Source organism: Myodes glareolus, chromosome 10 (assembly GCF_982192425.1).
Source record: "Myodes glareolus chromosome 10, mMyoGla1.1, whole genome shotgun sequence".
Classification (NCBI taxonomy): domain Eukaryota; kingdom Metazoa; phylum Chordata; class Mammalia; order Rodentia; family Cricetidae; genus Myodes; species Myodes glareolus.
This window is the reverse complement of record NC_142035.1, coordinates 17,472,347-17,485,942: the sequence shown is the minus strand read 5'-3', so window position 1 is coordinate 17,485,942 and position 13,596 is coordinate 17,472,347. Positions and strand designations below refer to the sequence as shown.

The following is a 13,596-nucleotide window of genomic DNA, read 5'->3' as shown; positions in this document are numbered from 1 at the left end:
CAAGTTTTTTTTTTTTTTTTCCATACCCAGCTTAGGGGTCTTAAATCCATGAGAAATGATCTGTGTAGTGCTTGGAAGCTAAGGCAAATGTATCTTACAGATGAAATAGGATCTGCAACACTAAGTATCTTGTAGGATTATGGCGGAAATGAAACGAGAGTGTCTGCATCAAAGATGGTGATATATATATATATATATATATATATATATATATATATATATATATATATATATATACACATTTCCTTTATTCTTTCATGTTCTCATCACTCCACATCCTCCAGACAGACCATTTCTAAAGTGATCATTACAAAATGCGGTTCCTTCTGTCTATAATGTACAAGATATAGTGAAAATTATTATCTTATTACTAAATCCAGGAAAGAACTAGCTTATAGCATGGCTGAAAGATCAGAACAGATGGCAGCTTTTTCAAACCTGGCCACCAAACTCGGCTTCTAACTACCTAGCCTCAGAGTCCTCCTTTGAATGAGTCAACTCTGGAACCTAAACTACTTATATTAGCCAAGGATGCCTTAATAATTCTGCATGAAGATGAAGATAGTTTTGACCCAATAGAACCGTCTAGGACTCGGGAGGCACGGCTTCCAGTAGGTACATGGAACTCAGCAGCCTTGGGACTTTAGAAATTGTTTCTTAACTATTAGGGACACGGAGAGAAACATTCCATGACTCATCTACCTTACAAAGTAAATGTGAAATAGTTTTAAAAATTGTCAGCTACTAAATTCAGTATAGTATGCTTTTTGCCTTAAGGTCACAATCCTCCTCCTTCTTTGTCACTATTATTATTTTTAACTACCTGTCTCTATTTAAGATGACTTGTTCCCATTCCATCTGCTTAGGCATAGATTCAGTCTTTTTCTCTTTTTTTGGTTGTGTGGTTTATGTGTATGTGTATGCTCACATGTATTTGCATGTGTGTGCTTGTGTATACATCAGCAGTTGGTATCTCATAACTACTCCAATCACCCCTTACCTTCTTTCTCAAGGCAGGGTTTCTCGCTGAACTTGGAACTCACTGATTTGGCTAGACTGGCTATCCAGCAAAGCCGAGAGAGTCTCCTGCCTCCATCTCCCCAGTGTTGAGCTTATTAACACAAGCCATCCAGAACATTTTCTTTGGGTACTGGGGATCCAAACTCAGGTCTTCATGGTCATGTAGCATGCTGGCTGAACCCCCTCCCTAGTCCCATATTCTTTTTTTACATCAGGTTAGGCTACTCCAAAGCTTTGTCAAGGAGAAGACCCTTCCTCTCTGATATCCCAGGAAAGCATTCTGATCCCACAGTTTAGTGGACTTAGTCATTGTGAGTGGTACACAGGAGAGGCACCAGGACCAAAAGTGACCACTGATACTCCATTCACCTTAGTTGACTCAACTTACTGAATCCATTAACATCCTGAGAACTGGAGGAGAAGCCTTCATCATTGCGGTTGGTGCTGAGCTTGGTGGTGGGCTTGTCAGCTGAGGCCACGGGGCCCATCTCCCTCTGGGCTCCACTCTGTGTCTCCTTCTGCTTCTTAGCCAGCTTCCTTTGGGACATGTGCAAGGGAAAAATCACAGTCAGATGGTTCTAGTTGCATTAGAGGACCGGGAAGGTAGGCTGCTCTCTTTCCCCATCCCCCACTCTCAACACCATATTTAGTTCATTCAACATAAGCAGAGGCAAGGCAGGCTCTCCATTGTCAGGGTCAAGTAAACACAAGCCTTCCTGAAACTAGAAGTCATTTTCATTTAGTAGTTGTTTTATCCATAACAATGAGCATGTTATATATTTGAGCTTTAATGAGAAATCAATAAGGCTCTATGATGATGCTTTCCCTACTTTTTTTTTGGAGGGAAAAAAGCTCAGGCTGGCCCTTCTGTCTTCATCCCTCAAAACACCCTCCCCCTCCAAAGTCCCACTGTGGAATTATCGTTCTTTGAATTATACCAAGCAACCAAGATTTTTATTCCTTCCTAGGGAACTAAAAGGTCAAAGGCTTCTTTTATGGACTTAAAGATGTAGTTGACTTGAATTTCAGCTGATAGGGTTTAGATATTTCATAAGAGATACAGTGCAGCTTTCCTCAGAGATTGACTAATAAAAGAAATCACCACACAGCAGCAGACTGAAGTGGGGGTTGATTGGTTAATAAAGAAGCTGCTTTGGCCTATGGCAAGGCAGGATATAGCCATGCTGGAAAAGATATATAAAGAGAGTCGGTGGAGTCAAAGAGATGCCTTGTAGTTGCTGAAGAAGGCAGATGCCATGTAGCTGCTGAAGGAACCTTTCCGGTAGGCCACAGCCCCTTAGTGATACACAGATTAATAGAAATGGGTTAATTTAAGATGTAAGAGTTATTCAATAAGAATCCTGAACTAATAGATCAAATAGTGTTGCAATTAATATACATTTTAATTTTTAAGTTTCTGTTTCATTATTCAGGTTTGCATGGGTGGGAATGAAAGAGCAGTCTACACTTATATTTATTTATGAAAGGACTATTATAAAGATCATAGGGGCAGCAAGATGATATAGCACTGAGACAAGACACCTTGTTTCCCACCTAGGAGCCCAGAGGGATAATCAGAGGAAGCCATAATCAGAGCCCCTAAGGAGAGAGTTGAAAAGAGAAAGCTTTTCTCTTTAAGGACCTGGTCAGTGCTAGATGGGCACACAGAGAAGATCTGGTCAGTGCTACATGGGCACACAGAGAGGAAATCATTGGCCACTGCAGCACAAATAATAAAATCCCAGAAACAGAAATTGGGGTTCAACCCAAAAGCAGATAAGCAAAGCAGCCAAGTCACTAGAGAAGTCTTACCCCTACGAAGGCTAGGTGACTACAAAACTAAGCAGACTAAGCCTCTCTCTTCTCTTATTTATATTCCCTCTAGTGCTGACATTAAAGGCATGTGACTCCCTAGGACTGGGATTAAAGGTGTGAGCCACCACTACCTGGATTTATTTCTGCATTGACAGGGTAGCCTTGAACTCACAAAGATCCATCTGCCTCTGTTTCCCAAATCCTGGGATTAAAGGTGTGTGTCACCATTGCCTGACCTCTATTGGCTTTAGCTTTACCTCTGGTCTTTAAGCAAAATTTATCAAAATACAAATAATATACTATTACAGGCCACAATATTCTAATTCCCCTTTCCCCATTCTCTGATTACTTATAGCAGTTCTCATTAACTGAACCCAATTAAAAGCTACAAGTGTCACAGGACCCCTCCAATTGAGTCCCTGCAGAGCACAGTCCAGCAGTAGGAAGCATGGCAGAGAAAAAGACATGGGGAATCTGAACAGAGAAGAGAATACCTTTTAGAGTCCTATTTGGCCATAATTTGAAGATCAATGTAGCCTAAAGTAGAATTCTTTCTTTATTTATTCTTAAAACCTGGCCTGGGGACGGAATTGCACTCAAGGAAAGAAACACATTTTGTTTTGGGTCGTTAATGGTTTGGTCACAGGCAGAGATGGTGCTCTACTGAAACTCCTCCAGGTGGTCAAAAGAAAGACAAGAAATACAGCTTGGCCCAGCCTGGGCCTCTCTCGTCATCATCAGACAATCAACCGGCAAAGAGAACACCAATGAAAAGAAAAACGAATAATTTTGTAGCTGATGACATTTCAAAATTTTATTCTTCATTCATTATCAAAAAGGAGTCTGTTTAAAAATGTATATGTGACCTTCTTAATCGTAAATTTGAAAGGATATACAGCAGGTATTTTGCCTCCATCCAATCTCACTCACATTGCCCCAGCAGGAAATAAAAGGAAATCTGATAAGAGAATTAACTTGGAAACTATAAATGAGTATGAATCAGAGCTTTGCTATTTCCTTGGAGGCAGAACTTCCAGTCAATCTCATTCCATTCAGGGTAAATAATATAGACAGAGTTGTCTTCGACACAAATCATTGGCTTCCAAAGGAGTAATAATATCCAAAAAAGATATTGCTACTTCTTAGAAAAATGACATTTTATAGAAACATTCAGGTAGAACCAAATACATACATACATACATACATACATACTCTCTCTCTCTCTCTCTCTCTCTCTCTCTCTCTCTCACACACACACACACACACACACACACACACACACGAAAAGAAAAACTGAGCCTCTCCAAAACATGGAGGTATTTAAAAATTTTTAAAGTAATCTATAAGTATCAGCTATATATGTTAGGTAGGTTTACATAAAAAAATACCAGAGACAATGAACTTCTTTTCTTTTTCTAAAGTCTTTCAAACATGTTCATAAATGTATGTGTACTCACCTGACAGCTAAAGCAGTATTGGGATTGCATAATAGATTTTTCATAGATGACAATAGATTTAGTTCTCACTTTATCTTTTTCGAAAGAGGCAAGGTTGCTTAGGAGTAATTGACTTGCTGGCCCCTCTTGCTTTTTTGCTTCTAGTGAGTGAACATTTTCTATGTACATGGCAGAGTAAGCTGCTCAAGATAGGATCCAGGAAACAAAGTGATTTAGATAGGCTGAGGTCAGAAAAGTCAACCCAGTGACTTAAGGACTTTTCACTAAGTCTTACAGTTCCAAAGCACCTACAACACTGGATTCGGGGCCTTGGGCCTAACACACAGTCCTCTGTGGGAGGGGTGGAGCTCCTCCAAACCACAGTAGTGGTTTGAGCTACTGGGTATGAACCCACAGCTGAAGCTTGTGGCTGAAATTGGTGATGGGCAAACACTGTGAGGGTTTGTCAATAGGTAAACACAACCAGCCCTAAAGGTGAAAATGGGGGAGGCACAGGAGAAAAGAAAACACAAACTCACAGCTGGCATTCAAATTTTTAAGCATTAAAAATAATACTAGTAACAGGAAAAAAATAGGTATATTTTGCCATCATCACAGAATTTAACTTCTCTCTTTTGTTTTAATTTTTTGCCCTCTCTGGAGAAAACCCAAATCTGAAAATACTCAAGATCTTCTGACGTGGGAGTCCCCTCTGTGTGCTGTGATTACCATTAATGGATATAAAAACTGCTTTGGATCTATAGCAAGGCAGAACTTAGGTAGGTAGGTAGGGAAGGCTGAATGCTGGGAGAAAGAAAGGCAGAGTCAGAGAGATGCCATGGAGCTGCCACCAGACATGCCGAAACTTTGCTGGGAAGCCACTGCCACGTGGTGATACACAGATTAATGGAGATGGGTTAAATTAATGTGTAAATTAATATGTAAGAGTTAGCCAATAAGAATCTAGAGCTAATGGGCCAAGCAGTGATTTAACAGTTTCTGTGTGATTATTTTGGGTCTAAGATAGCCAGGTGGCCAGGAACCAACAACCGGCATTCTCCTCCAAAAAATCTTCAAATTATGGTCTAGGCCTCAGTTTAACCTCCTGTTCACATTTCCTAGTAAACAGCAACTATGTCCCCCACCCCATGATGCTCAATACTCATGGCCTTGATATGTTCTTATTCTCCACTGCGCACCTCGCTTCATTTTTCAAAGCTGAAAGTCATTCCAAGATCAGACCTCCTCTGGGGCTTCTTGGTGCTCCACTAACAGAACCGTAACTTCCTCCTCTCAGGCTGACTCATTCTTCGAACAAATATTTGAGCACACACATGTATCAGGCTCTGTTAAATGTAAGAAAGTGGTGTGTTCTTCACCTTGACCCTCTGCAAGCCCAGAGACAAATGACAAAGGCAAGCATGGAATAGGTAAGCACAGAAAATGTAAAATCGCAGAGAGGGAGAATGCTGAGAAGTGTTTGGTGCCAAGAGAGAGTTAATTCTAGATTTGAACTCTGGCAGGAGACCAGGAAAGGTTCTGATGCCATGTCAGCTAAGCACCCCTCCATTCTTGTGACAGTCACTCAACTCTCACCCACTAGGGTAAGCACCTCTCGGGAGAAGGGCTTTTGACTCCTTGTATCCACTCCAGTTTCTTGCTGAGTATCTGGCACACAGCCCATGCTCAATAAATTTGTTGCACACATTTCTATTTAAAAGTCTATGATTTGAAGTGGAGAAAAGATTGTTATCCTGCTCTGAGTACAAATTATAACCACTTCAAAAGTAGATAAGTGCAACCAAAGAGAAGGAACACCCGGCATGGCAACAGTTTGGGCCTTGGAATACATGTACCTTGGGATGTTTTGGGTAGATAACTCAGCATTTTGTTCTTGGAATATTTGCAGCATTAGTGTTCATAGAAGTCTTTTTAAAATAAAACAAAACAAAACTCTGGATCCCATAGAGTATTCAAGTCACAGAACATTAAAAACAAAACAAAACAGCCAAACATCATAAAATAGTCCTATGACTCATGGGGTGGTCCTGCAGGGCCTTTAACACTCGAGTACTTGTAACTTTTCTGAACTTGCAAGTATTTCTCTATTAGTCTGGCAACTCTTGTCAATTGGGTCTAGGATTTCACTAGCAGGGGGTACCAAAAGCTGAAGAAAAGAGGGAACACAGAGGCCTAAGGATTCCTCTGCAGGTCCTTTTCAGAGGTGGAGAATGTTTCAAGACAGTAATCTGAACCTTTAAAAAGCTTTCTCTCCTTTTGACGTCTTCATTTCTTTCCTAAAATTATTTTCTTCCCCTTTGCTCATGAGCTTGTTGGACAAGCAGTTAATGTGCATGTGTTTTGTACCTGTGGTTGCAAGACAGGATATGCAGATAAAAACATAATAAAACAAAACAACAACAACAAAAATACCCAGACAGGAGTCCTTTCCAGTTTGGGCTGGGGTGTGAGGATTCCCACAGATAAAAGAGTTTAAGTACAGATTGGAAGTTTTCTTGGAATAAAGGCAGTGAGGGATTCCAGCGTTCATATTCACAAAATCCCACAGTCTCTTTTTGTCCAGAACAGGAGAATAATCCAGATTATTATTGGAAATCTTGAGAGTTCCATCTAAAGGAATTTTTTTTTCTGAATATGAACAACTATATCCATTCTCCTGGGAAGACACTGACCAGCCATGGACACTCTCCTGGGCAGTCACTGACCAGCCATGGACACTCTCCTGGGCTGACACTGACCAGCCACGGATTCTCTCCTGGGCAGACACTGACCAGCCACGGATTCTCTCCTGGGCAGACACTGACTAGCCATGGATTCTCTCCTGGGTGGACACTGACCAGCCATGGACACTCTCCTTGGTGGACACTGACCAGCCATGGATTCTCTCCTGGGCGGACACTGACCAGCCATGGATTCTCTCCTGGGCAGACACTGACCAGCCATGGACACTTTCCTTGGTGGACACTGACCAGCCATGGATTCTCTCCTGGGTGGACACTGACCAGCCATGGATTCTCTCCTGGGTGGACACTGACCATCTATGGACACTTTTTTTCCTTCCCAGAGGGCTTTGTCTCTGGCCCACCCTTCACCAGCTTCTCTGGGTAGAATATCTTGGTAATTCACAGAGACTTGAACCTTGAAACCAGAAGTTATCTTAGCCCATCAAAGGCAGAAAGAAAGAAAGACAAAAAAAAAGAAAGAAAGAAAAGAAAATATAACTATGACTCCATACCAATTAAAAGTCAGCATCACTCACAGAATTTACAGCCAGAGTGTACAGCTATCTGCCACATGCCTGACTCTCTATCTCTGATTGCCCATCATAACAGGAAGAGAACTATTCCAGTCTCCCATTTCATAGAAGAGACTCTTCTTACTAAGGCCTGGATAGAGGGTCCTTAGTCAAGGCACACAATACACAGGTAGGAACCACAGGACCTAGTCCCTGCTCTTGTCTGAAAGCTCTGACACCTGGTCTAACATTCCCTCTCTTCTAAGGAATAGGATTGGAAATGCAAATTAGATGACAATGCCCCTATACCGTGGAAACCGCACATTATGATTGCAGGACATTGAGAAATCAAGCTGTAAGTGAGCTCCACGTTTCTTTTCCCGCTGGTTAGCTTTCATATAATGCCAGAAGGAAAAGCCAGCTGCCAGAGGATAAAAGCTATCAATAGTTTTGCCCAGCTGTGAGTGCTATGAGCTGCAGTCCTCACCTACTGGGAAATATGTGTCCACTGGTACCATAGTGATGACTGGCAGCATGCTAGCTGACAGCTGTGGAGCTGGATTGGAGGTTTGCTCCAAGGAGGTAATTCATGCCTGGCCCTGGAAAACCTGGTCACAAGCCCATGAGAAGGAGGTCATAGGCCATAGGGTGAACATACTATTGTTGATGCTAAGCGGACAAGGTGTCAAACTGCCCTCTAAACACGTAGGCTTATATACATAGGTGAATTCTTCCTTTAGCCTTGGTTGGAGAAGCTTCTGTTTAAATGGACACCAGTTAAGGCAGAGACTCATAACCGATTAAATATCAAAGTGATGAGAAGAAATGACGACCGAGTGTTCCTCCCTAAATGAGACTTTTCTTTTGCCCTCTGCAAGACTTAGAGGACATCACTGAAGAGGGTAAGAAAGAATGGAAGAGCCGGAAGGTAGGAAGGAGTGATATGAAATGCGACCTTCTGAACATGACCTGATTCTGTTGCATCCATGGATTGCACAGCCACAGTGGTTACCCAAACATGACTTGCCCAATACCGAGCCCATCACCATTCCAGCACCGGAGCAGGTAGAGTTCATGGGGCCCCTTTCTTCTCTGAGGAGCAAGAGGCAATTAGTAGGTGCTGGGAGCAAGGAGGTCCTATTTCTCAGAGGTGTAGACACTGGTAAATTGTTCTTCCTCAAGTAAATAATCCCCTACCCACGCTCACACAAGTTAAACTAATTAACAGTAACAGGGAACAAAAGACTTTTTGAAAGTTCATGGAAGTGTGTGGAGGTGGAGTGGGTGCAGGGGCTTAATAGAAAGTAGCTGTGGTTTGGCAAGATGGAGGGGAGGTAAGAGAGGGCAATGGTGATGCTGGGGATAAGGGCAAAGTACATTGTGTATGTACAAAGTACGTTATAGATGAAACCGAAAGTACAAACAAAATTTTAAAATGCCGATTCAGACCATGTTATACACAATTCCAGTCTCTTACAAATGCATCAAAACTCCCTCATTAACCCAAATTCCCCTCACTCAGAATCCTGATAATTAAGGTAGAAGCTGAGCTCCATCACACCGGATTCAATAATATGAACTGACGGCACGGGTGTGTGCAGGGTTTAGAGGGTATCAAACGTTTTCTCTTGTATCTGGTCGGGGACGGTGGAACAGTTGACATATAGATGATGGTGGCAGATAGCCTGGCATCAACCTAGCTCCTGTGCGGGCAAACTACCTGTTCTACGTGACAACCAAGGCAAAGACTGGAGTGATGTAGCTTCCAACCATGGAACAGCAAAGATCAATAGCCATCATGAAGTGTTATCTAATTTGGTTTAATTTCTGTGAATGTATGTTTATGTGGGTGCACATATGTGTTCGACATATATGGAAACAGGGACCAACCACCCTTGGGTGTTCTTTCTCAAGAACCATCCACCTCGTTTTTGTTTGTTTTGCTTTTATTTGTTTGTTTTTATTTTGTTTTGAAGTAGGGTCTGTCACTGACCCGGAGCTTACTGAATTTGCTAAGCTGGCTGGCCAAGAGGCCTCAGGGAGTCAGTCACCTGTCTCCACCTCTGTAATGCTAAGAGTAAAATTGCATATAATTATGTCCCCCCTTTTCCATGCAGGTTCTGGGAATCAAACTCAAGGCCTTATGCTTGCACCACAGAACCTTTATTAGTTGAGCCATCACCCCAAATTTTTGTTGTCTTAAGCTTCCCGGCATGTGGGGCTTCATTACGGCAGCCTTAAGAAACTAATGTAATTATAATAGGATACAGAAGACACACCCCACATTCAGTTAGTAAACATTTGTACTGCACTTCCTTCACTCCGGGCACTACTCACGGATTGCAGGCGCAGTGTATCAGAGGCTTTAGTTCTAATAACTATGTGGTTAGCAGCAGCACGGCCACCACTTCACAGATGAAGGAGCATGGCAGAGACTTCAACTGATTTGCTTAAAAATACCCCAACTTTCCAGAGGCAGAGCAGGCAGAGGGTCAAACCCAGGCAGTCAAGTTTCTGGATGTTTTCTCTGATTTTTCTGTTATGCCATGCAATCAAAGCACACCGCTTTCTTACCTGGTCCCTTCTTCCCCAGGCAAACAGACTCCCACACGTATGTATCTGTGGAGAGTGCACATTCCCTCACTGAGCATCCCATGCCTGCTCATTGCCTTTCTTAGGTACCTATTCTAAGATGGTGGGGTCTTGCCCTCCTTGTATAGGAGCATCTCACGTGCCCAAGGTTGGCGAAGTTACACTAATAGTAATAGCAGCAGCATCTTATTATGGCTTAAATGCCCAAGGGACCATGGCTATCCCCTATCAACCTTCATCCCTCTGCTGCCTTGCTTTCTCTGTTTGTGCCCCTGCTGGTCTATTGTTGCTTCTTTCTCCTGACCATATCTGCCTCTCCTTCTCTTGCACCTGAAACAGGTTCTTCTTTTATTTAAGGTGCAGTTATCCCCCACTGGACATGTTCTAGTATGGCAGAGAGTATTTAACATATATAAGGGCTGTTTCTATATGTGCACATGAACACACTGTCCCAGAACCCTGAAACTGCATCTAGTGGGAGTAGCATGGCCGCTCAAGTCAGAATGATGAGGCTCAAGCCGTAGTCTATCATTTACTAGTTCTTTAGTCGTGGGGAGTTTCTTGCTTCTCTATAACTCAGTCTCCTCATCTGTCAACCGCTGCTGAAGACTGTGACTTCTCTTCCTGCTTCAGGGTAGACACAGCGGCAATGAATTTGAAAGTACTTACACCTGGATCTGCTACCTGCCAAGTGAGCTTTATACAAGATGGGTGCTGAATAATAAGCAACGGGGAGGGAAGGAACACATCATGGGAAAGTGAGCAGAGAATCCATGATTCAGATGCTGGGTGTTGCCCTGAATATTTCAAGCCACTGAGCTCTGAAAGTTCCAGGCTGGGTAGGCAACACTTCCAATTTTAGTACTATGGAAATACTATCAACCTGAGCCCTAGACTGCCTAGGTTATACCTATCTATGTAATCATGATAAAGTCTCCATCTACACGAGGTAATGAGACTTAGTTTCTTCATCAGTAGAAAACTCAGATATGCTCTCATCTTCTGAATGACTGGACTGATGGAAAATAATCACTGGTGGCTGAGTTGATAGTTCAGTTAACAAAGTGCTTGCCTTGCAAGACGGAAGACTGGAGTTTACTCCTCCTAAACCCAGTTAATAAAAGCAAGCCAGCCATGGTCCACATTTGCAGCCTTAACGTGGGGAAGCAGAGATAGAGAGATGTCTGGTGTTTATTTCTTGGCCAACCAATTTAGCCTACTAGGTTAGTTCCAGGCCATTGAGAGACCCGGAAATGGAGAAATAATGGAATTATTATAATCTCAAGAATGAAACAATTAAAACAAACAAATATCTAAAGTGAATGGCACTTGAGGAATGATAGGTCTTCTGTCTTCCACATGCGTGTATATACAACCGTATACACACATGCACCTGCATGTTCACAAACAGTTTATCACCATCACCATCACCATCAACATCAGCACCATCACCATCACCATCATCACCATCAACATCAGCACCGTTACCATAATCACCATCATCACTATCATCCACTTCTAAGCATGGAATCTGCTCCCTGACAGGGAGCACTCCAAGGAACCAAGGAAACACTTTTTCTATCTTCACCTACGGTCCCCCTCCTTCCTGCAAATCTGTCTTACAAGGGAACAAGCCAAAGTAGACATCAGGACAGAAGCTGTCCTCCCTCTGTTCAATCCCGAGTTACATGAGTTATAAGATCTTGGATTATCTGGAACGGAAAGGTCCCCATCCCTCCCACCCTACATAGAGAACCCCTGTAATACAAGGAAGAAGATACTCGGTCCCATCCTGTGCAATATCAGCAGCGAGAACCCATGACCTCTGCAGACAGCCCTGCCAGCAGCACAGTTCCCTGTGTAGGAGGGACATGGCGTACATCAGTTCATTTGGGCTTCTGTACTAAGCACCTAGTTCAGCACTTGGCACAATATTTAAGCGCTTTAATTATGCTGAATGAATGGATGTCACTTCCATATCTGGACTTCCCTATAACCTCATATTCAACACTCTTCTCTACAAAGTGGCTGCACTTGACTGTTGTAGACCTGGCTTTATTCTGCAGAAGTGAAAGGCAAGGATTCTCCAGCTTGCTCATGCGACACAGTGTACCTACACTGTCGGCCGAAGCAGAGAGGGTTGGCTTCCATTCTCAGAGTCTTGGGATTTGTAAGTTTAGGGTAAAACTAAGAAACGGTTCATTTCCAAGTTCCCAGGAGATGCTGGGCACTGTCCTTTGAGAAGGGCTCCTCAGCAGCACATCATCCTTGCTCCAGAGAGGAACACATGACACTCATCTGCTGCCTTTTCTCTGTTAGCACCTGGAGCCGCACCTAGACACTCCCACTGCCTTGGGCTTAGGATCATATACTTTTTCATTCAAATAGTCCATTTTTCTGAGAATTTATTCAGAGGAAATAAGAACAATAATGTAAACAAAGTATATAACATATACTATGGGGCGATGCTGGAACACTCTCGTTCCTATATGCATTAATTTCATCCATTGTGGCACTGATGGTACTTTAGATAATACATGGCATTTGTTAGGATCATTGATCTCAACCTTCTAGCTGCCAGGGGCTCCACTGCTCCCAGGTATAATATAAGAAAAATGTCTCTGGTTGGGTATGCTGGCACACACTTATAAACCCAGCACTTGGAAGACTAAGGCAGGAGATTTCCAATTGAAAGTATGTGCTACACAGTGGAACCCCATTTTCACAAAGAAAATATCTGTAAGCATTGCCAAATATTCTTGGGGTCAGAGTGGGGAATTTTTCCTACCCGTAGTACATATGTTTAAGTGGAATACTTTAATTTTTCATAGACTCTACCGTGTGGTTGGTACCTGGGAAACAGCTTGAAGCTTCATAATGCTGCCACAAAGTGGTGGTTATTTCTTTTTGTTTTATTGATGAGAAATCCTGGGCCCAGGAGGGTTAATGCTAAACTCATAAAACTGGTGAAGGGAACAGGTGGGTTTGGAGCCCAGCTCCTCAGTCTGCAGAGTCTGCTGTCTCCTTCACCTCCTCTGGCGTTTCTATTTAATAGTGCACAATCAGTTACAGCCTCGTAAATGTCTAACAATAGGGAGGCGGCTCGGTAAATTATAATACATCCCCTGGATGGAATATTATGCAACTATTAAAATGATGGAGTGCCATTAGAGATGAAAACTATGCAGCCACATGGAAAAATGCTAACTGGATTACATTAAGTTAAAATACCAAAAAATCAAACCGTGTCTACATTGTGATTACAAACACGAGGTAGAATATCTACGGGTAGATGGCTGAAGGTAGAGTGAAGACTTTATGGCTAATTTTCCGTTCCTTTTTGATATCCACTATTATCATAGGATCCTTGCAATGCTTTTATTTCTAAGCAGCAGCAGGATTCTGATGAAATGCAGACATGTTAGCACTGCCACAGATCCACTTGGATTCCTGGAACTCAAGCTTCTCTGAGCCCAC

General features: G+C 42.6%; 1 protein-coding gene across 12 annotated transcripts in view; it reads right to left on the bottom strand.

Moving 5' to 3' along the window:
- The window catches only part of Ptprt (protein tyrosine phosphatase receptor type T), a 1,106,759-nt gene that overhangs the window by 125,274 nt on the left and 967,889 nt on the right, over positions 1-13,596 (bottom strand). For all 12 annotated transcript variants that reach the window (XM_085697063.2, XM_085697062.2, XM_085697064.2 and 9 more), the window contains one exon: positions 1,409-1,557. In XM_085697063.2, the coding sequence (XP_085553189.2) occupies positions 1,409-1,557 (149 nt within the window). The remainder of the gene's footprint in view (positions 1-1,408; positions 1,558-13,596) is intronic.